The 24340-nt window shown below is 43.6% G+C and overlaps 2 protein-coding genes across 3 annotated transcripts in view; one reads left to right on the top strand and one right to left on the bottom strand.

Annotated features, from left to right (window-relative positions):
• Positions 1-9946: 9946 nt before the first annotated feature.
• LOC139571104 (inactive heparanase-2-like) lies at positions 9947-15299 on the bottom strand. Its single transcript, XM_071393653.1, has 4 exons — positions 14744-15299; positions 11740-11894; positions 11274-11435; positions 9947-10040 (listed from the first exon to the last, which is right to left on the bottom strand). Exons 1-4 carry the CDS (start codon positions 15007-15009, stop codon positions 10027-10029), a joined length of 597 nt encoding a protein of 198 aa, XP_071249754.1. The 5' UTR covers positions 15010-15299; the 3' UTR covers positions 9947-10026.
• A 5281-nt stretch (positions 15300-20580) lies between these two features.
• Positions 20581-24340, top strand: part of LOC139571101 (metal transporter CNNM4-like) — a 27613-nt gene continuing 23853 nt past the window's right edge. For both annotated transcript variants that reach the window (XM_071393650.1, XM_071393651.1), the window contains exons 1-3: positions 20581-21093; positions 21197-21299; positions 21413-22411. In XM_071393650.1, the coding sequence (XP_071249751.1) occupies positions 20596-21093; positions 21197-21299; positions 21413-22411 (1600 nt within the window). In that variant the 5' untranslated portion in view covers positions 20581-20595. The remainder of the gene's footprint in view (positions 21094-21196; positions 21300-21412; positions 22412-24340) is intronic.

Genomic DNA, 24340 nt, shown 5'->3' with positions numbered 1-24340 from the left:
CAGAGGCCAGTAACAACTAAACAGGCCAAGGAGGTGAAATTAACAGGGAGGATGAACAGGAGAGGGAGAGGGTGGAAGAGAGGGAGAATAAAGACAAGGCACAGAAAAGAGAAACTACACAGAGGGCAGAAGAAATGAAATGCAGTGAGTAGAGGATAAGTCTATTCCATGAGGGTCTAGATCAGGGGTACTCAACTCCTACCATACGAGATCCGGAGCCTGATGGTTTTCTGTTCGAATTGATAAGTAATTGCACAAACCTGGTGTCCCTAGTCTAAATCAGTCCCTAATTAGAGGGGAACAATGAAAAAAAATACAGTGGAACTGCCTTTGAGGTCCAGAGTTGAGTTTGAGGGGTCTAGACACTCAATTGCATGTCTCCCAACAGGAGAGAAATGTCTTAACCCCTACGGGATCGATGCCCCCTCCCTCCCCCGTAGGACGGTTGAGCTAACGTATGCTAATGTGATTAGCATGAGGTTGTAAGTAACAAAAACAATTCCCAGGACATTGACATATCTGATATGGGCAGAAAGCTTAAATTATTGTTAATCTAACTGCACTGTCCAATTTACAGTAGCTATTACAGTGAAAGAATACCATGCTATTGTTTGAGGAGAGTGCACAATTATGATCTTTATTAATAAACCAATTAGGCACATTTGGGCAGTCTTGATACAACATTTTGAACAAATATGCAATGGTTCATTGGATCAGTCTAAAATTTGCACATACACTGCTGCCATCTAGTGGCCAAAATCTAAATTGCACCTGGTCTGGAATAATACATTATGGCCTTACTCTTGCATTTCAAAGATGATGGTACAAAAAAAACATGTTTTATTCTTTGTATTATCTTTCCCAGATCTAATGTGTTATATTCTCCTACATTAATTTCACATTTCCACAAACGTAAAAGTGTTTCCTTTCAAATGGTATCAAGAAGATGCATATCCTTGCTTCAGATCCTGAGCTACAGGCAGTTAGATTTGTGTATGTCATTTTAGGCGAAAATTGAAAAAAAGGGTCCGATACTTAAGAGGTTTTAAACATGGGAAGGAGAGTCATGTCGCAAGCCACTTAGGGGATGTTATGCATGGAGGATCATGGTCTTTTTTTGGGGTGACAGCCCCACTAGCCTAGTGGTTAGAGCGTTGGACAAGTAAGCAAAATGTCGCTGGTTTGAATACCTGAGTTGACAAGGTGAAGATTTTCCCTTGAGCAAGGCACTTAACCCACATTTGCTCCAGGGGCGCTGTACTACTATGGCTGACCCTGCAAGACAACATATTTCACTGCACCTCTCCGGTGTACGTGGCACAACATGTTTTATTTATTTTACTAGAGAGAGAGAGAGAGAGAGAGAGAGAGAGAGAGAGAGAGAGAGAGAGAGAGAGAGAGAGAGAGAGAGAGAGAGAGAGAGAGAGAGAGAGAGAGAGAGGGAGAGAGAGAGAGAGAGAGAGAGAGAGAGAGAGAGAGAGAGAGAGAGAGAGAGAGAGAGAGAGAGAGAGAGAGAGAGAGAGAGAGAGAGAGATGAGTGAAGGACAGAGACTAACTGAGGTAAAGATAAAAATTGAAAGAAAGCTGGGACATAAAAGTGGCTGAGAGTAGGGGTATGAGCTTCAAGGGGGAAGGATGAGACAGGAGGTTAGGGGTGAGATGAGAGGGTCTGTTCTGTCTGAGGCAGTTGGGTCTTGGTTTACTGCCAGGAGAAACTAAGGGGCAGACCACGGCGGAGTAAGGGGGAGATGAGGGTTGACCTTGACCTCGTCTTGTCTGAGCTGGTATGTTTTCACAGCGCAGGGGGCTGTGTGTGTGTGTGTGTGTGTGTGTGTGTGTGTGTGTGTGTGTGTGTGTGTGTGTGTGTGTGTGTGTGTGTGTGTGTGTGTGTGTGTGTGTGTGTGTGTGTGTGTGTGTGTGTGTGTGTGTGTGTGTGTGTGTGTGTGTGCGTGTGCAGTGCCATTACTGATAGCTCTAACAAGCCTAGGTAAGAGGTCAGACTGTAGAGTGGAAAAGGATGAAGGGGCTGTTAAAGGGACTTTAAGTCCGCCACCTGCCTACACACACACACACACACACACACACACACACACACACACACACACACACACACACACACACACACACACACACACACACACACACACACACACACACACACACACACACACACACACACACACACACACACACACACACACACACACACACACTTAAGGGTTAGGCTGATTATTACCAGACCTTGTTTAAACACCTCCCCTGTTACCCTCTCCAATAAAACACTATATTGACAGGCTAACCATGAGGGTTCTAAGCTGACATATGGAATTGTTTTAAGATGGTCATATGATGGACCATTTAGATATTTAATTGTGAATTTTAGGACCACTTTAAGTATAAAAAAAAATATATATAAAACTATTATTTGATAAAATATCGAATTTGGCCTTTACTACTATAGCCCAGAAGAAATGCATTGAATAACACATTCAAAATGGCAAAAAAGAGTGGAACAATAAATCATAAGAAATACGGTTTTGAAGTGTCTGTCCTATATCTAGGAGATATAAGAAAGCTCAGGAAATATTTGTATTTTTTTTTTTACACATATGTAACCCCCTTTTTGGGGTAGGCACAAAACTACACAAAACTACCTTCATACTTCCATTCATTTTTTAAAACTGGTACTAGTTACTTTCACAACGAGTCCCGTGACCAATGGCGGATTTAGGTATAGGCGACATAGGCAGCCGCCTGGGGCGGCATTTTGCAGGGGGCGGCACAGGGCACCCGCACAAAAAAATGTGGAATGATGACATTTGCGCGATCAGTTTTCTATCAGTCATTTGCACGTCACGACAATGATATCATGTCACCGTGTGGGACTGTGGGTCAATTAACCTTGTCGGAGTGGGCGCCCTGATTCTAGTTTGTGAGCTAGGCAGGCTACTGCCTGGGAAGGTCTCCCACTCAGAAGTACGAGATGGGGAGGGTGGCGGGGTAGGTTGACCTGAGGTCTCCCCACTGGAAGCCCGAGGTAGGGGGAGCAGAGAATCTATCAAATAGCGCACTTCTAACTTTGTACAGTACTAATGCAATTAGTAAAATCAGTCACACTACGAAATGCTACCAAATAAACCACAATTCATTCATAATACTGTGAAAATATAGTTTCACAGACATATTGTTGCATTTTTTTCTGGTTTGTGCGAAATCGTTAAGAATAATATTAAACCAGACTGCACACCACCAAGGTGAATTGGTTTAGTCTTGATTCTTGGTTGACATTGTTGGGGGATGGGTAATGCATTGATGCTCGAGTGCAAAATCAACACAAATTTGTTTCTATTTGGTCTTTGTTACTTCTTATATATATTTTTATTTTTATATAGCATATATTTTTATATTTATATAGTTTTAAATGTTATGATTATCTATTTGTGTTAAAGGGGGTGTTCGCCCAGGGAACCATACAAGCTACAACCGCCACTGCCCGTGACACTTGTGGGGGCCGTAGAGCTGTCACGTTCCTGACCTATTTTCTGTTGTTTTGTATGTGTTAGTCAGTCAGGGCGTGAGTGTGGGTGGGCATTTCTATGTTTTGTGTTTCTATGTTTAGGTCTATTGTAATCAGCCTTATATGGTTCTCAATCAGAGACAGGTGTTTGACGTTGTCTTCTGATTGAGAACCATATATAGGTTAGCTGTTCACACTGTTTGTTTGTGGGTGGTTGTCTCCTGTGTCTGTGTATATGTTTGCACCATACGGGACTGTTTCGTTCGTTCGTTCGTTCGTTCGTTCGTTTGTTTGTTTGTTTTGTAGTAAGTACTTGTTCGTTCGTTCTTCGTGTTTCATGTAAGTTCGTCGTTCTAAGTCTGTCTACTTTCGTTTTGTTATTTTGTATCATTTCAAGTATAGTTCGTTTTGTTCTTGTTGAAATAAACTTCAGTATGTCATTTCAACGCGCTGCACCTTGGTTTAATCCCTGCTCCTCCTCTTCGGATGAAGAGGAGGAGGAACGCCGTTACAGAACCACCCACCAATCCAGAACCAAGCAGCGTAATTTCGAGCAACGGGCAAGTATACAGGACTCGTGGAGTTGGGAGCAAATATTTAACGGAGAAGGACCATGGGCTAAAATTGGAGTGAATCGCTGCCCATGGGAACAGCTGGAGGCAGCTCGGAGAGCGGAGGAAACGCAAGAGAGGAACCGGCGTTATGAGGGGATGCGTCTAGCACGGAAGCCTGAAAAGCCCGTGAGTACTACCCAAAAATTTCTTGGGAGGGGGCTAAGAGATAGTGGGCCAAGGGCAGGTAGGAGACCTGCGCCCACTTCTCAGGCTAACCGTGGAGAGCGGGAGTACGGGCAGACACCGTGTTACGCAGTAGAGCGCACGGTGTCTCCTGTACGTGTGCATAGCCCGGTGCGGGTTATTCCACCTCCCCGCACTGGTAGGGCTAGATTGGGCATTGAGCCAGGTGTCATGAGGCCGGCTCAACGCATCTGGTCTCCAGTGCGTCTCCTCGGGCCGGCATACATGGCACCTGCCTTACGCATGGTTTCCCCGGTTCGCCTACATAGCCCGGTGCGGGTTATTCCACCTCCCCGCACTGGTCGGGCGACCGGGAGCATTCAACCAGGTAAGGTTGGGCAGGCTCAATGCTCAAGAGAGCCAGTACGCCTGCACGGTCCGGTATTTCCGGCGCCACCTCCCCGCCCCAGTCCAGTACCAACAGTGCCTACACCACGCACCAGGCTTCCAGTGCGTTTCCAGAGCCCTGTTCCTCCTCCACGCACTCTCCCTATGGTGTGTGTATCCAGTTCGGTGCCTCCAGTTCCGGCACCACGCACTAAGCCACCTGTGCGTCTCCTGAGTCCGGTACACACTGTTACTTCTCCCCGTACTAGTCCTGATGTGCGTGCACTCAGCCCGGTGCCACCAGTGCCGGTACCACGCACCAGGCACAGAGTACGCTTTGAGAGTCCAGTGTGCCCTGTCCCTGCTCCCCGCACTAGCATGAAGGTGCGTGTCCTTAGCCCGGTGCCTCCAGTTCCGGCACCACGCACCAGGTCTACAGTGCGCCTTATCCGGCCAGAGCCATCCGTCTCCCCAGCGCCATCTGAGCCATCCGTCTCCCCAGCGCCATCTGAGCCATCCGTCTCCCCAGCGCCATCTGAGCCATCCGTCTCCCCAGCGCCATCTGAGCCATCCGTCTCCCCAGCGCCATCTGAGCCATCCGTCTCCCCAGCGCCATCTGAGCCATCCGTCTCCCCAGCGCCGTCTGAGCCATCCGTCTCCCCAGCGCCGTCTGAGCCATCCGTCTCCCCAGCGCCGTCTGAGCCATCCGTCTCCCCAGCGCCGTCTGAGCCACCCGTCTGTCCCGAGCCATTAGAGCCGCCCGTCTGTCCCGAGCCGTCAGAGCCGATAGTCAGTCAGGAGCCGCTAGAGCCATTCGTCAGACAGGATCTGCCAGAGCCGCCAACCAGACAGGATCTGCCAGAGCCGCCAACCAGACAGGATCTGCCAGAGCCGCCAACCAGACAGGATCTGCCAGAGCCGCCAACCAGACAGGATCTGCCAGAGCCGCCAACCAGACAGGATCTGCCAGAGCCGCCAACCAGACAGGATCTGCCAGAGCCGCCAACCAGACAGGATCTGCCAGAGCCGCCAGCCAGACAGGATCTGCCAGAGCCGCCAGTGAGCCATGAGCGTCCAGAGCCGTCAGCCTGCCATGAGCGTCCAGAGCCGTCAGCCTGCCATGAGCGTCCAGAGCCGTCAGCCTGCCATGAGCGTCCAGAGCCGTCAGCCTGCCATGAGCGTCCAGAGCCGTCAGCCTGCCATGAGCGTCCAGAGCCGTCAGCCTGCCATGAGCGTCCAGAGCCGTCAGCCTGCCATGAGCTTCCAGAGCCGTCAGCCTGCCATGAGCGTCCAGAGCCGTCAGTCAGCCATGAGCTGCCCCTCAGCCCTAAGCTGTTAGTAATTCAGAACTGCCCCTCAGTCCAGAGCTGTCTCTCTGTCCAGAGCTGCCCTTCAGTCCGGAGTTGCCCCTCTATCCTGAGCTACCTCTTTATCCTGAGCTACCTCTCTATCCTGAGCTACCTCTCTATCCCGACCTACCTCACTGTCCTGAGCTACCTTGTCCCGGAGCTGTCCCTTATTCTGGTGTTGCCCCTTAATTTAGGTGGGGTTATTTGGAGGGTGGTCATTTTGAGGAGGCTAAGGAAGCTGGGATTGACTATGGTGGGGTGGGGACCTCGTCCAGAGCCTGAGCCACCACCGTGGTCAGATGCCCACCCAGACCCTCCCCTAGACTTTGTGCTGGTGCGCCCGGAGTTCTCACCTTGAGGGGGGGGTTATGTCACGTTCCTGACCTATTTTCTGTTGTTTTGTATGTGTTAGTCGGTCAGGGCGTGAGTGTGGGTGGGCATTTCTATGTTTTGTGTTTCTATGTTTAGGTCTATTGTAATCAGCCTTATATGGTTCTCAATCAGAGACAGGTGTTTGACGTTGTCTTCTGATTGAGAACCATATATAGGTTAGCTGTTCACACTGTTTGTTTGTGGGTGGTTGTCTCCTGTGTCTGTGTATATGTTTGCACCATACGGGACTGTTTCGTTCGTTCGTTCGTTTGTTTTGTAGTAAGTACTTGTTCGTTCGTTCTTCGTGTTTCATGTAAGTTCGTCGTTCTAAGTCTGTCTACTTTCGTTTTGTTATTTTGTATCATTTCAAGTATAGTTCGTTTTGTTCTTGTTGAAATAAACTTCAGTATGTCATTTCAACGCGCTGCACCTTGGTTTAATCCCTGCTCCTCCTCTTCGGATGAAGAGGAGGAGGAACGCCGTTACAAGAGCAAAACAGAGAGCACCACCGTGCTCATGAGAATCGCCCCTTTTCATAGAGAGGTCAAACCGTTCAGACGTTTTTGTGAGAAGAACAATTTTTGGAATGTCTCATAGTCTGACAAACACCGCTCTAGCTCTGCCACCTTTCACCATTTACATTTACATTTAAGTCATTTAGCAGACGCTCTTATCCAGAGCGACTTACAAATTGGTGCATTCACCTTATGATATCCAGTGGAACAACCACTTTACAATAGTGCATCTAATTCTTTTAAGGGGGGGGGGGGGGGTTAGAAGGATTACTTTATCCTATCCTAGGTATTCCTTAAAGAGGTGGGGTTTCAGGTGTCTCCGGAAGGTGGTGATTGACTCCGCTGACCTGGCGTCGTGAGGGAGTTTGTTCCACCATTGGGGTGCCAGAGCAGCGAACAGTTTTGACTGGGCTGAGCGGGAACTGTACTTCCTCAGAGGTAGGGAGGCGAGCAGGCCAGAGGTGGATGAACGCAGTGCCCTTGTTTGGGTGTAGGGCCTGATCAGAGCCTGAAGGTACGGAGGTGCCGTTCCCCTCACAGCTCCGTAGGCAAGCACCATGGTCTTGTAGCGGATGCGAGCTTCAACTGGAAGCCAGTGGAGAGAGCGGAGGAGCGGGGTGACGTGAGAGAACTTGGGAAGGTTGAACACCAGACGGGCTGCGGCGTTCTGGATGAGTTGTAGGGGTTTAATGGCACAGGCAGGGAGCCCAGCCAACAGCGAGTTGCAGTAATCCAGACGGGAGATGACAAGTGCCTGGATTAGGACCTGCGCCGCTTCACCACAGATGCAAAAGTACAACATAGGCAGATGCGTAATTTGATTGACTCACCGGTGTCAATCTAACCAACTTCCTGGGCTTCAAATGCCCTATCAAGTCTTCACATAGGCATGAATGGTGTCACGTGATCAATGGCTTTGTCCATTCATATATACAGTAATTAACTTCGAACACTACAGGTCTCACTTTTTTTAACCTTTATTTAACTAGGCAAGCCAGTTAAGAACAAATTCTTATTTTTAATGGCGGCCTAGGAACAGTGGGTTAACTGCCTTGTTCAGGGGCAGAGCGACAGATTTTTACCTTGTCAGCTCAGGGATTTGATTTTGCAACCTTTCGGTTACAAGTCCAATGTTCTAACCACTAGGCTACCCGCCGCCCCACTTAAAAGACCAATGCAGACGTTTTTATCTCAATATCAAATCATTTCTGGGTAACAATTAAGTACCTTACTGTGATTGTTTTCAATTAAAATGGTAAAAACAAAAATAGCTTCTTAGCAAGAGCAATTTCTCAAGCAAGAACTTTGATAGGACTGACTGGCAAGGGGAAAACTGAAAATTAGCTGTTATTGGCAGAGAGGTTTGGAAGGCCAAAACTCCATCCTACCAAAACAGGTTGAAATTTCAGGGGGTCTTTTCAAACAGCTCTTACATTAAAAGGGCATTATGATAATTTGCACAATTACACAGTATTATTCCAACCTCATAGTGTGGAAATATATAAACACAGGGAAAAACACGTTTTTGACTGCACTTGACCTTTAAACAGCATTCTCCAACAATCATAATGTACTGTCAGCCACATCTCAGCACACACAGGCTAGACAGAAGAGGAGGACTTCTTTAACATAGATATATAGTGGGGTCCAGAATTATTGGATCCCTTAATAAAGATGAGCAAAAAAACCTGCATCGCAGTGCTTGAGATATCACTACAGACCCGGGTTCATAGGGAGGCGCACAATTGGCCCAGAACCGTCCAGGTTAGGGGAGGGTTTGGCAAGGGGGGCTTTACATGGCTGATCGCGCTCTAGCGAGTCCTTGTGGTGGGCTGGGTGCCTGCAGGCTGACTTCGTCGTCAGTTGAACTGTGTTTCCTCTGACACATTGGTGCAGCTGGCTTCCAGGTTAAGCAGGTGGGTGTTAAGAAAAGTGGTTAGGTGGGTCATGTTTCGGAGGACACATGACTCAACCTTTGTTGGGGAGTTGCAGCAATGAGACAAGATCGTAATTGGATATCACGAAAAAGGGGGTAATATACTTATTTTATTTATTTTTATACTCCAGCACCCTCCCCTTGTGAGGATAACGACACTGGGCCTTTTTCTAAACTGTTTTATGAGATTGGAGAACACATTGGGAGGGATTAGACCATGCCTCCATAAAGAGTCTTTCCAGATCCTTGATATCCTTCATCTGCGCTTATGGACGGCTTAAGGTTTTCAATGGGGTTCAACTCCGGACACTGAGATGGCCATTGCAAACTTTTGATTTTGTGGTCAATTAAATATTTATTTGTGGATTTTTATGTGTGCTTGGGTTTATTGTCTTGCTGGAAGATACACTTGCGGCCAAGTTTCAAACTCCTGGCAGAGGCATCCAGGTTTTGGCTTAAATGTCCTGGTACTGGGTAAAGTTCATGCCATTGACTTTAACAAGGGTCCCAGGACCCCATAACAAAGAAAAACCCTGGGACCTAATCCCTCCCCAGACTAAGTGTAGGGTGACAGGGGAGCAAAGACAACTTCGAAGCCTTGAGGTGGACGTGCATCAGAATATATTGATAGTCCATATCGTAGAACTATCTCATGATAAGATACCAGACTACAACAGAGAAAGTACAGGGTGATACACAGTGTGACTCCTGAACTTGTGAACTGAAACTCCTCTGCACCTAAACATGAACAAATGGTTCTCCTCAATGTGTCTCTTCAGTGCTTGAAGATAGGCGCAGTCAGGCCATGTTTTGACTAGTGCACCAGAGCCCCGTTGAAATCACACAGCTGATGATACGCAGACTTACATACAGTTCACACAGACACACACACACACACACACACACACACACACACACACACACACACACACACACACACACACACACACACACACACACACACACACACACACACACACACACACACACACAGTAACCCCGTCAATGAAAATCTATCAATGTACAAATGTGTCTGAAATACCTTATATACTACAGTACATTAAAAACGGAATAATGCAACACCACTGTGCATTAATGAACAATGTATTCGACAAAAGACAAATTCTAGCAGATTCCCTTGGGATAATATGAAGATTTATTAGATATACATTAATATCACTGAAGTCTTGAGTGAAGCTGGTGGAATGATCTGTCATGGCATCAGTTCTGTAGGCATAAATATTTGGGGAATAATCCCTCAGTGTTCATGTTATTTCTTCATATGAATATCTCCTTAGTTGCAGTGTGTGTTGTTCAAGACAGATCTAGAACAGGCATTTCTAACATGGGAGGTTTTACACACACACACACACACACACACACACACACACACACACACACACACACACACACACACACACACACACACACACACACACACACACACACACACACACACACACACACACACACACACACACACACACAAACACACACACACACACACACACACACACACACACACAAACACAAACACAGTCATTTTGTTCTTCTAATAAATCACAAGCAGCTGTAGTTGCCATTGTAGCTCCGATGACTGAAATTCCATCCTCATCTCTCCTCTCTTCAACTTTGTAAGTTGATATGATCCACACATTTTAAAAGTTAGAAACTCTGGGGTTACGGTTTGTTTTGATAGACTGCTGTTTACTCTGTATTTTACTGGAAATTATAGCAGTAAAATTGTAATTACAGAACAATGACCAAACTATTACAACAGCATCTATATGTTTTAAATTAACCATCATTACATTATCATTACATCATATCATTACATTATCATTACATCATATCATTACATTATCATTACATCATATCATTACATGCCATTTGGTACCACAACTGGTATTTAAGTACTACAAAGTATTAATTGCTACCACATCATTTCTAATAAATACCAAGCAAAATACTGTAACATAAAGACATCCTGACACAGCCTACTGCTAACCAAACCCTTACGGTTCTCAGTTACCACCCTGGGAAGTCAGGGATAGTCACTGGGACTCAGCAAGTCACACACAGAAACATACACACACAGTCCAGCTGCCCCTCCACAGCCAGGTTCAGTTGAACCTTTCATTCAGAAATGCCAGTACTCTCTGCCTCCCCGCTTCCTCTACATTCATCCTTCCATCCCTTCTCTACAAATGACATTAGTAAATCTGAGGGGTGATGATTTACATCGCTGTGCTCTGGCAAGATTGAGTAACCAAACAGAGAGTTTTTGTGTGTGTGTGTGTGTGTGTGTGTGTGTGTGTGTGTGTGTGTGTGTGTGTGTGTGTGTGTGTGTGTGTGTGTGTGTGTGTGTGTGTGTGTGTGTGTGTGTGTGTGTGTGTGTGTGTGTGTGTGTGTGTGTGTGTGTGTGTGTGTGTGTGTGTGTGTGTGTGTGTGATCTCCTACCTGTTATTGTGATGTTGCTGTAGAGGTTGGAGAGCTGTTCTTTGAGGAGGACTAGCTGCATCTGAGCTGCCTTCTCTCTTTGCAGCTCCAGCATCATGTCAGGGTGGTTGGCCAGCTTACAGCCCCTCTGCTTGTCCAGGGCGATGTCACTACGCACTATGTCTGAGCGTTGACACAGAGACCAAGAACGGGTCATGTAGTTTCATTGCGTACCACTTCTGGCAATATTGGATTGTTCCTTTCATGCTAATAAAGCTTGTTTAAATTCAAATTGAATGCTACAGAATAGGACTTTAGGCCTACTAATGAACATGGACATAGACGATTTCAACTGTACCTAAAGTACATTTAAACATCTCAATACATTTTATAATCAAATTGGGAAAACAACACCATAAACAAATATACAAAATGTGTGTTTAACATCTGCGTAAACCAATAATCAAATCCATAATGTCTAACTCACCATCTTCATAGTTTTTTAGGTAGTAATCTGGGCCGGGGCCTCTGAACTTGGCAAGGTTCTTCAAGTTGTGGAACTGGAGGAAGTCAGTTCTCTTTCCTCCGAACCTCAGATAGGCTGGGGACAGACCTCGGGCTAGGGTTACCAAACGCTTGGAACTATACATGGAGACAGAGATCTGATAAGAATACGGTGCACAAATACATCTGAAATATTTATTAAACAATATTTTTTTATCAATTAGGCTCTGTGTCAAAACACGCTGCATGAAAAACCCAACATGACTATCATTGATTTCAGATTATCTACGTACATACACAACTCTGAGAAGAAATGATTGACGTTATGTTGAAAATAATTCCTGTAGTGGGTATGTCATTGCAATATCCAGCACTGGTGACATAGGCTACTCAACAGAGGCTGAGCACTACTTTCACAAGACAAAAAACTCAAGTAATAAAGCAATGACAGCTTTATTTAAATGTGATATTTCTTGTGCATTCAGATTCAACAAAAGAAAACTAGACATGGAGCCAATTTAATTCATCCAGAGAGTAGGTTTTAGTGTTTTTTTAGATGTCACAGGGAAACATTTTATGATGGTGAGACTAGTACACCCAGAATAATAAAAACATGTTTCACACTACAGTGTTAGCAGATTACTGTCAAAGCTTTCCAGACTGGGCTTTCAAAACTATTTTTACTATCACTCTCACTTATTGGTTTCACTTGAGAGAAAAGCTAGTGAACCCTACTAGTATTTACATGATGGTCTTATGGGACATGACAGCTTTTCCATTACAACAGGACTTTTATGACCCTCTCAGTGGCGCTGTTAGCCAGCTAGCAATAATATCTCCCACAGCTCTGGATTAGAAAAATAGTTTTGGGTTAAGTATTCCACTCTACTGTTGTGTTACCAGACTGGACACAGAATAAACAACAGAAATATTATACTTTTCAACCAAAGCCACACTGTAATTTGTGCATATCGTCAAGAGTGGACCACCAACAAAACAATGGAGCAAACTAATACATCACATGCCAATAGCACATGCTTTCTGTAGTAAAGGAATGGCATTCCATGAGAGAAACATTAGCCTACTTTTTAAACGTTGATTTGAAGCTAGTCATTATTTCTTTATAAAGTCTCCTTTGATCAAAAACATGGAGCAAAAGGACAGTTTTGTAGTAGGCCTATTTATAAGTCACGTTCTTCAAAATTAAGAGAATATTTCCCATTAATTGAAATTACTGGAAATTGCACTGTAGCTTTATAATGTTGTGTTCAATTATATGTTATGGGATTAGCACTTACCATATTGTGCTGTTTTTGTAGGCAGAATATAGGCCATGTTGTGATCATTTTAACCGATTCTTGCAGACTTGAATAAAGTGCAATTTTTATGACAATTATAGACTATTGTAGTAGTTAAATCGCCTAGCTTTGTATTATAATAATTGCCTATTTATGTCTCTAAAACCCACCGACCTACCACAAAAACGAATTTATCCTATAGTATGGCCTTAGTGTGCTTGAGCGCTGGGTTATCAGATCTGACGATCAGCAAAGTTTACAGTAGGCATGGTTTAAATGTTTATTCAAATAACGGTTTATATGAACCTGACCAGTACAGTTTAAGAAAATAAATATTGGAAAAACATTGCAGAAAATTAGCATTGAAATTGTGAGTGAATAGCCTACCTACATATAGGAAGTTAGTGAAAAGTATGAACCAAAGTAAAGCAAAAAACTTGTCAATATTGTTAAAAGGTTAATTGTTTGATCACATAGTGTGTTATTGTTATTATGAACATTATGAACATTAGGTATATTATTATATTATTGTGATGATTAGTATCATTATTATTATTATTGTTATTATCACAAAATTGATGCAGACAACATTTACTTGCTGAAGGTTGAATATTCAGCAACAACTGAATTTATATAGATCCATATGATTGAACGCGTTCATGTGGGAATAACACTTTTCATCTAGTTAACCCAGAATTACATTTTTGCTAAAATCCTGACCACAAAGTTCTCCATTGACTGGTTAAAAGTTACATCTGGGAACTTTGCACAAAGCCGAAGCTGATTGGAAGCTGAAATTGTTTACTTCCAGGGCGATACATGCTGTTGCTCCAATAATATTTGAGTAGCCATTCCGACTGTTTTTCATTATTACAAACATGTCGATATCGAGTAGTAAACCCTGATACTCTATAGAACTTGTAAAATGCCACGACCCCCTTTCTCTCCTCCCAAACAATAACAGTGGATGTTTCACTGGAAATAAGAAACCTCTGTTTACGGAAATTCTTCAAAGAGCCTCGTGTGCGCCATGTAGGCATACTTCTACCAATGTAAACGATTCCCTTCCATACCCAACATGCAACATTAACTATATATTATGAGCTCATATCACCTCTTTCCCTGTCATTCTCGTTCCCTTCTCTCTTCATATTAGCATTGTGTAGAACACAGAAACATTGACACGACTAAGACAGTGGCATTATATATGTAGACGTATTATTAACACCACTATGTTAAAGAGATGTTTATGAATTAGGCTACATACTGTGTAAACCGATGCATGCATGCCACACGAGAATGACGCAGCATGTGTCAAAAGTTGTCTCAACTGCAATTAGAAAATAGGCTACTAGTATGCACACCAATTGGTAAAGCTCGACGACGTAATTATGAAGTTAGGCCTACACTACAATCTTTAGGACACTCCATATTTCCATACAGGCTAGTTTACCCCATATCTAATGTCACCTAAACAAAGGCAATGCACAAATCGGCATAAACCGACTATATGACATGGTTTAATGATTCCCGATATCATAATATTGTCAAAGAACCATTCGTCTAGATAACTAAATCCGATCATGCTCAACAGAGACCTATAAACCAAAAACAATGCATTTGATCCAAACATGAGAATAACGACGACTATGAAGTCGATAAAGCAGACAGAGTGGGAAAGAAATCTACCTCAGAAAGTCCAGCCACCCGTCCTTTATAATCGACGGATCCAACTGTAAAGAGAGGAAGTTGTCATTTAGAACTTGAACCGGACTGCGGGTGTTGACGTCCAGCAAAATGAGCGTCCTCTCCATGAACCCCGTTCTCTTCCCCCCGCCGCCGGGTGCAGGTCTCTGGTAGGTCGAAGAAGATGAGATCACCGACAGCACCATCAGAGCAACGGATACCAGCCACAGCCGGGAGCCTGGGAAGGGGCATGTCGCCGGATTGGGCATCTTCCTGGCTTGGCACCACAGATGGAACACTGCGCATAAAAACAAGACTGTGCTCTGCTGTTTGAGGGAACGTGAGAGAAGCTGTAGCAATACCTTGTAGTCTGAATAAACTCTTCCTATTCCTTTGAGCGAAGAGATCTGCTCCTTTCTGTCTGTCCGTCTCCCCCCGCCCCTCCGTGTTTTTGGGAGCTGGAGAGGGGAGCGCACGCCCCGGGCCAGCCTCCCCGCTAGAGAGGGCCAGGAGCCTGGGGGAGGAGAGGAGGCAGCACCGCCCCTCTTCAGGACTCAGTGATGGTTCTTCTCTGAGGTATGAGGGTTCATACTTAATTAACCCCTGAGGTGTAGGAGAGAAAACAATGATCAGGGCGATCTATTTATCAATATGCTAGGACAAGTCCGCATTGCAGAGCTCAACAAGTCCCACTATTTCTTGTTTTTATGACTTGTAAAATTAGGAAAGGGAACCTTTAGATAAATAAGAGGCTATACTTTTACATAGACACATGACTCAAAAGGTATTAATAAGATATAGAATATACGCACTTGGCGAGTTGTCTCCAATGCACAATGTAAAAAGAATTACGCACGCTGGTGACTGCCACAAAACATACATTTTCATGTAAATCTGAAAAGCAATTTGTCTGATGCAATGAATTGTGTATGAAACTGTCGTGTATGTGTCACTCTCGAACAAAACAATACCAACAAATCATGTTAACCAATGGAATGATTAAAAACAAGCGTTATGAAAACCGTGTATTCAAAACTATACTCTAGAAATATTTAGGCTAAGGAACTACTCGAATTTGGTATCTCGGAAATAGCGAAGTTTTGTGTTGCTTAGATTAGAATTGCAGGGTCATCTAAAAAGCTGAACGTTTTATATATGCTAATAATCTGTGAAACACAAATCTCTTATACATGAAAGTTGGATGCATCTCTACAGTGTCAAGATGGTTTTGATACAGACATAATTATGCATTTTTAAACAAATGTATATTTCGTTCGTTGGGGAACTAAGAACCACAATACAATCCATCAAAGAAGACAAAAAAACGCACATTCCTAACTAAGCTACATGAACATTTTAAGTAAGCCTACAATAAACGAAAACGTTGAGGGCTAGTAAAACAAGTAAACGTCAACGTAAATAAATGAAATATCAGAGTAGGCCTATTGGTGTTCTTTCTATACTTTTGAATGGAACGGTTTTTAGACACTGTTATCGAACAGGGCATTTCTTGGTGTACGGTCCTAGATAAGTATGCCTACAAGAAAAGGAGAGTAAATAGCTAGTTAGGCTTTGCGGCAAAATATATTTTACGCAAAAGTAGCCTATTTAACTAGGCTATTTAAGAACAGCTGCGATCACAAGGCTAATGTTTTCTACAGTTTAACCAGTGACTGCATCGAACTTTGCCAATTTTGGTGCTTGGTGCGCTTCCAAAAACATATTCAAAACTAATTTAGAACTCTACAGCCAACATATTTAACATACCTATAAAAGCTTTATATGAAGTCTCTCTCCAGATGTTCTTTGATCAGAGGGCCTACACACAGCGTGGTCCCACTTGCAAGTAGAGAAAGGCATTGACCGACGGGATGGGTCGTTGTTATGGTGGTTATCCCAACAACTTCACCTCACCTCGGCCTGGCTTGTCTCAGCCTCATGAGCACACCGCCTTACTGTTTGATAACTCTGGTCGTCTGAGGTCGCTGACTATATACTCCCCTTGATCTACTGTGTAGAAAGTGCATGATGCACTGGGATAGGGAAGATATCCCAAAACATTTGTGTAATCCCTCCTGTTACAGTCAAAATCAATACAAGTTTGAAAATGTTTAGAGGTTCTATTATCTATTTGAATTAGTGACCGCTACAACCAACTTCATGTTTTACGCTCCAACGTTAAACCATTCAAACAACTCTTGGAAAGCTCGATATTAATTCTGGAAAGTGCGTGAGGCCTGGCTGAAAGGAACAAAGGAAATATGAAGACGCAAACATGGACAGGACATGCCTGACAGCCTGTGGCTGACAGGGCATTGCAAATAAACGAGCCAGTTATTGTTATTCATCTCTCATGAGAAAGCTTTATCAACTGTCCATTGCTATGTGAGGTAGAATCAGACACGCACCCCTCATGGTCCTAAGGCAGAACACTGTCTATCTATTCATAATATGCACGTCTAATAGCGGGGAGCAAACCTCTGACTCCTTTTCACCCTCCCCAACCTCATACCTCTCTATATATTCATCTCTCCAACATTCTCGAACTCCTATGTAACTCTCTCCATATCACAGTGGGATCTTCGGTTGACCCCTCACTCCACCAGGAGAAGAGATGAGTCTTTGATATGTCCCGCTGCGGCTGTAGCGGTCCTATGGCAACGGACCAACATCCCTCATCAAATGACGGTCTTTTACTGCATGTCTATGGCAGATATACTGTAGACGTCATTTGGAGTCTTTTGATGTCCATTTTGAGATGTCGAAGACATATTGTGTAAAGTGTTTGGGATTGATGGGGATACATAGCATGTGATTTCCATAAAGGTTAGATTTTCCCCTATGAAATGTTACCAAAATGTTAAATAGAACATTAAGAGAAGAATTACAGTAATTTAGTGCCCATTCTTTGAACGATATGGAGACTGTGAATGCATTTAGTTAAAAAAAATCCTTGTTCTGATACTCGATACTCAGATAGGTGGGAAAGTAAAGCTACAGTCTGTAAGATTTCCGGGAATTCCAACTAAATTAAATATAATATAAATACTTTACATTAGATAAGTACAACTGTGTTATAGGCTACACTAGGTAGCCTGGTGGTTATTAAGAGCAGTGGGCCAGTAACTGAAAGGTCGCTGGTTCGAATGCCCGAGCTGAATAGGTGAAAAATCTGTCGATGTGCATTTGAGCTCGGCACATAACCCTATTTGCTGATGGAATTCGCTCTGTATAATAGCGTCTGCTAAATTACTAAATTGTCAAATCAAACAATTGGAGTTGAAAACAAAATAAGTTAGCACATTATCACAATTCAATAACATTAAAGTTGTGTTCATAGGATAGACAATTCATAGAAGATGTTTGTGCGTGAATGTTGTCCATGTGCACTCTGTGAGTGAAATTAGGGAACCCGCCACCAAAAGAGTACAGATTGGCGTGCATTTCTCGAGTTGAGCTTGACTTAATCGTATTTCCAATCATTGCAAAGAAAATTAGCCGACTATCAAATTCCTTTCGACTTAGAAAATAATGTAGGCTAGCCAACACTCGTTTGCTTCGTCCAACACATTCCGTAATGTCGAATGTTTTCTCATGTCACCTTTCATCGTATTAATTTAAGCTATTTTTGCCAGTGGCATAAGCTATCGAAAGTGTGTGTGGGTATCGTTGACTGAGTAACTACTTTTGGAAGGTTTTGACAAAATAATAACTAAATGTTAAATATTCTGACTATAACTTTTCGACTCCATTTATCGAAGACAAAAGTAGACCTATTGTATCAACTTTGAAAAAGCAAGACAAACTGAACACAACTATAATACTACTATAATACACTAATAATAATGACAAGAGTAACAACAAAAAGCATGGCCTAATAGACAAATAATTGTGTAATATAAACGAATAATTGTAATTTTCTTGGGAGAAAAGAGCAACGTGCAACAGATAGGTCTACTTCTAAGGCAGAATAACGAACACATGTTATCTCCGGAGCTAAACAAAGCCATAGCTTTTTCCTAGGATTCCTTTAGGTGTGGTTACATGGCTTTATATAACGGGGTGGTGGATATAGCATGTATGGCATAGCGTTTAAAGATAGGCCTACATCTGGTTTAAATACATGTCTCTCTCTATATTTGATCTAAATCTGTCCAGATTTGCATTTAGCCTACACATTAGTTAGCTTTTAACTTCTCGGGATTATAACGATAATAATCCGATTTAAACTCTCTTTTTTTCAAAACGACATTCTATCTTTGTCCCAAGTTATAACACGAGGCCCCTGAACTATAACGCAACAAAACAGGCCTCTATAGTAGCCTATTGGAAAATGCAACAAATCAACAGGGTCGAAAATGTAACAGCAATTTCGTTAGTGAAGCAATAATGGCAAATGCATTACATTAGAAACATATTTTGTTGAAATGTATTGAGCTTCATCAGTTGAACATGATTTAAAATATCAATAATACTAGACCTATATAATTTAGTCACATACCCTACAATAATATTATTTATTTTCAGTTTTGTGGCTATATGGTTTGTTATTTTCTAATTAAATCAACGAAATTACGTTGAACCAACGTGGAATATAAATTGAATTGACGTCTGTGTCCAGTGGGATCTGACTTCGATTATACTTCCAAAATAAAATCTATTTAAAAAACATTGCCTTGACAGGCACATACATGTGATTTGGAGCATAAGTGTAGAGAGAGAGAGCGTGGGCGAAGGAGGGTAGATAAGGCTATTTATTGACACGCCACTACCAGGATTGTAACTGTCTTGAACAGGCGATGAAAGGGTCACGGTTTACAAGGCAGGGTTCACGATCGCTCTTCCGAATATTGACGATGTGTGAAAGTTGCAGAGGCAGAGAAGTCAGCCTACCACTAGACAAAGGAGCAGCCAAGTAAGTCCCTGTGTATTATCGTGTCCTTTTTATGTATCTGATTATTAAACCAATGTAACGGTGTGCTTTGCTAAACTGTCTTATCTCTTTACATTTCTCGTTTTATGGCTTACATTAACATGTAGGCTCCGATTCCAAAATGTAAAAACATGATATTTTAAATGGAATTACACGCTACAAGTAAGACATTGTCGTTTGTAGGCTAATTATTCGTATGCCTAAATGCGATTGGGCTCTGAAAATTCTAAATCATTTAGAAATAATAATTGTTAGACTATTAATTATAAATCATTTGCAAATTATAAATCATTTCTGACTCAGGCCCAAAACATTGACTCATAGTAGTAACCTATTATTGGCTTTAAAATGCAACCCTGCTTTTATTACTGTGCTATTTAAATCCGTTTAATGACCATATCATGTGAAATTCAATCAAAATACTCACACTAGGAGGGTAAACGAACAACTTGCTTAGTTGAAGAGCCTCTAGTAAAACTTGACTCCAGAGCTGGTGCTGAAATGGGAAAGGGGAGTCAGCACTGCCATCTGGTGGAATACTGTATAACACGTTCTAGAAAAATCGACTGCAGTTTTACCCAATGTGATGATGACGATGCTGCTGTTTACAAAGATTATGATGATAATTATGACGGTGACAATGATGAGGATGATTATGATGATGCTGATTGTGAAAAAAATAGCTTGAGAGAGAAAAACTGTGATGAAGGCCTTTGAGTAGGCCTACAAAATGAACACACACACACACACACACACACACACAGTATGAAAGGGTCTGTCAGTAGGCAACGATTGTGATCTCTGCAGAGAGCGACAGACAGTCGCTCCCTGCAGGGAAGTGGCTGATGATAGGGCATATGCTGCCTTCTATTTTTAGACGGTAGTGGCACTCAACATGACATTACGTCATTGTGCTGCACACATGCCCCCTCTCTTCTCTCTGCTCCAAGTGTGGCTCTCCAGATGTTATGCCGATTCCAAGAGCCAGCGTAAAAACCCTAACCACGTGACCCAACCATCGCCGACGTCCCTCTGCAGCTCATTCAGCATGATGGCTGCTGATGCTGCAGCAGCTTCATCCTCAACACACCGCACCGCACTTCATTCCTGCAGCCTGCTGTTATTTAACTTCTCTATCCTTCTCATCATCGTATTCTTTCTCCCAGCTCCGGCGAAGGGATTGCTTGGTGTCCGCCCAGAGAACACTAAAGCCGGTGAACTGTCTGTGCAAGACGGGCTGCTCCAGGCGACCGAGGGGACTCGGTTCATGCTGCGGGTTTACTACGCAGCATCCCCGGTTACACAGAGAGCCCAGAACCGCTCTGGGAGCGGGAGACCAGAGGGTGCAGCTGCCGCACCATGGATCGCCTTCATAGAGGAGCCAGGAGGAGAGCGAGAGAGAGGAGAGGGGGAGAGCATGGTCAGTTTATTTAGTGCGTTGACCATTTACCCATAACGCTATATATGACATATGTTTAATTAAATTGCGTAAATATCGTGTTAAAATGTTAATTTGTGTTTAGGTCCATTCCAAACGGAACCCGTGCGTGGACGAGCATGCGCGGAGTTCTGACATCGAACTCCTGGGTTCCTTCAGGTCTGCATCCAGCCACAACTCCGTTCTAGGTTCGTTTATAGTTACATGTTTTAATCGTTGTTGAATCGTCGAATGTTTTGTTATTGTGCGTTTTTATTTTGTCTGATGAGGACCTTTGTGTTATTTGATTCTGATTCCATAGTGGAGCTGCTCGCCAAAGACCTGCGCAAAGATGAGCGGATAAAATACTACTCCATTTGCGCGTTTGATGGGGTGAAGTGGGAACATTTCACCACCAGAGACTTCTGGCTAGCCGTGGTGGAGCGACCCCCGCAAGCGGACGTGTGGCTCCAGTTGGGGGTGTCGGTGATGCTACTGGGGCTCTCTGCGCTCTGCAGCGGGCTGAACATCAGCATGCTCGCCCTGGATCCCGTTGAGCTCCGGGTCCTCCAAAACAGCGGCACCGAGAAGGAACAAAAATATGCGCACAAGATCGAATCTGTGCGTAAACATGGCAACTACATCCTGTGTACTGTGGTGCTGGGCAACGTGCTGACCAACACCTGTTTCGTAGTGTGGATGTGCCAGATTATAGGGATGACTCCCACCTCCCTTGCTACCTGCACTTTCGGTATATTCTTTATAGGAGAGATCCTGCCTCACTCTGTGGCGTCCAGACACAGCCTCGCCATCGCCTCCAAAACCATCTGGGCCACCCGGCTTCTAATGCTGGTCTCCTTCCCCATCTCCTACCCCGTCTCCAAACTCCTAGACATCATGCTCCACCAGGAGATCAGTAACTTCTACACCAGAGAGAAACTGGTTGCCATGCTGCGCGTCACAGACCCCTACCACGACCTGGTCAAAGAGGAACTCAACATCATCCAGGGCGCTCTGGAGTTGCGCACCAAGAACGTAGAAGAAGTTCACACCCCTCTGGCGGACTGTTACATGCTCTCCTCGGATGCTGTTCTAGACTTCTGTACCATGTCTGACGTCATGCAGAGCGGGTTCACCCGGATCCCGGTCTATGAGAACGACAGGTCCAACATCGTTGATATCCTGTTCGTCAAAGACCTGGCGTTCGTGGACCCGGATGACTGCACCCCGCTGAAGACCATCACCCAGTTCTACAAACACCCCATGCACTGTGTGTTCAGCGACACCAAACTGGATGTGATGCTGGAGGAGTTCAAGAGAGGTAATAGAGTTAGGTATACACTGTTGTAGAGATGAATTTTTTTAAATGCAGAATTAGGTAGCATATAAAGAGTTAAATATTATAGGAAATGCACCACCATTTTTGGAAACAGGTGGAGGTGCATTCTCCAGAGTTATACCTGCAACCATCAGAGCACATGAACCAATGAGCTCACAAGTTCAAATCACATGATTACTGCAATTCAGGAACCTCTACCATGTTGCACATGATCTATGATAAAACAAATATTATATTGTTCAGCAGGTGCTGTGCTCGTTTGACAAGAAGTTGTGTATACTGTAGCTAAGTGCCATGAAAGTGTTCAAGTTACCCCCTACACATTCCATCACACCACTTCCCTCTTCCTGAAAAGCAGAGAATCCAGGGTGTATTTAAATCCAGTGATGCTTTGAAGAGTCCGTCATATAAGATGATAAGGGCTCAGCAGGTTCAAGTGGAGGTAATATGTATAGGCTACTGCAAGGTTTTCTAAACTCAGTCCTGGGGACCCCAAGGGGTATACACATGTGTTTTGCCCTAGCACAGCTGATTCAGATAATCAGAGCTTGATGATGAGTTGATGATTTGAATCAGCTGTGTAGTGTTAGGGCAAAAAACAAAATGTGCACCTCTTGGGGTCTCCAGGCCCAAGTTTGGGAAATGTTGGGCTACTGTATGTCAGGGAAGAGTTTTAAGCCATATCTATAATCCATAAATCCAACAACTTCCTTGAAGCTACCCAGGAATGAACTGGGACAGCTTAGAGAGAGTAGCAAGGTTACAGATTTACAGTTACAGTTTTACAGATTATGCAAATTATAGTCTTGTGATTGCTTTAGCTGATTTGGTTCTGGATTATGCAATGATTATGCCAATTATTATGGTACAAATTTCCTGTTTTACTTATGGTAATTGCTTTGGATAACCTGTGTTTATTACCCGTCTCAGGAATTCATAGAATGGCATTGAGTTGAAAGAGCCCAGTGAAGCGGTACATCCCACAGTAGAACAGGAATGAAGTGCTGCAGTCTGAAGACAAGTGACAAATTGACAGTAAACGGTCCTTTGTGTTTCCATCCATGTAAGAATGTCAAAGGGAGCTGGAGGCTTTTCTGATTCCCATGACAACCAGAGTATAAATCATTCAGCCGTCAGCCAGGAGGCTAGGTAGGTGTGTGTTGTGTGTGTGTGTGTGTGTCTTTTTGTTTAACTATCCTTGTGAGTACCAGAAGTTCTCACAAGGATAGTAAAACAAGGAAAATTCAGACAAGTGGGGACATTTTGCCAGCCCCCTCGAGGAAAAATGCTATTTCAGGCTTAGGGGTAAGGGTTAGGGTTACAATTAGGGTTATGGTTAGAATTAGGGTTAGGGGTTATGGTTAGGTTTAGGGTTAGGTATAGTTTTAGGGTCAGGGTTTGGGGTTAAGGTTGGCGGCAGGTAGCGGCAGGTAGCCTAGTGGTTAGAGCGTTGGACTAGTAACCTGAAAGGTTGCAAGATCGAATCCCCGAGCTGACAAGGTGAAGATCTGTCGTTCTGCTCCTGATCAAGGCAGTTAACCCACCGTTCCTAGGCCGTCATTGAAAATAAGAATTTGTTCTTAACTGACTTGCCTAGTTAAATAAAGGTAAATAAAAAAGGTTAGGGAAAATAGGATTTTGGATGGGAATAAATGATTTGGTCCCACAAGAATAGCAATACAAAAGTGTGTTTGTGTGGGTGTACACTCAGTACTTCGTTAGGAGCTATACAAAAGTAAAAAGTAAAAGTTGATTTTTGAGTGGGTGAAATGAACAGACATAATGTTTCTCGTGTGTGTTGCATAATACACAGAAGTAGAATAGATTTGATGTGCTCTGACTGTTGGCAGGAATCAAACTGGAGGCTTTGGGACAGAGACGGCAGTGTCCACTAGGATGAGAGCTTATGTA

The sequence above is a fragment of the Salvelinus alpinus genome, chromosome 3, assembly GCF_045679555.1.
Source record: "Salvelinus alpinus chromosome 3, SLU_Salpinus.1, whole genome shotgun sequence".
Taxonomy (NCBI): Eukaryota; Metazoa; Chordata; class Actinopteri; order Salmoniformes; family Salmonidae; genus Salvelinus; species Salvelinus alpinus.
This window is presented reverse-complemented; position numbering and strand designations above follow the sequence as displayed.

Coding starts and splice junctions, on each gene's coding strand:
- LOC139571104 (XM_071393653.1), bottom strand. CDS start 15,009: ATGCCCAATCCGGCGACATGCCCCTTCCCAGGCTCCCGGCTGTGGCTG. Junction 11,895..14,743: donor GGGTGGCTGGACTTTCTGAG/GTAGATTTCTTT, acceptor CTCCATGTATAG/TTCCAAGCGTTTGGTAACCC. Junction 11,436..11,739: donor CCTAAAAAACTATGAAGATG/GTGAGTTAGACA, acceptor GTCAACGCTCAG/ACATAGTGCGTAGTGACATC.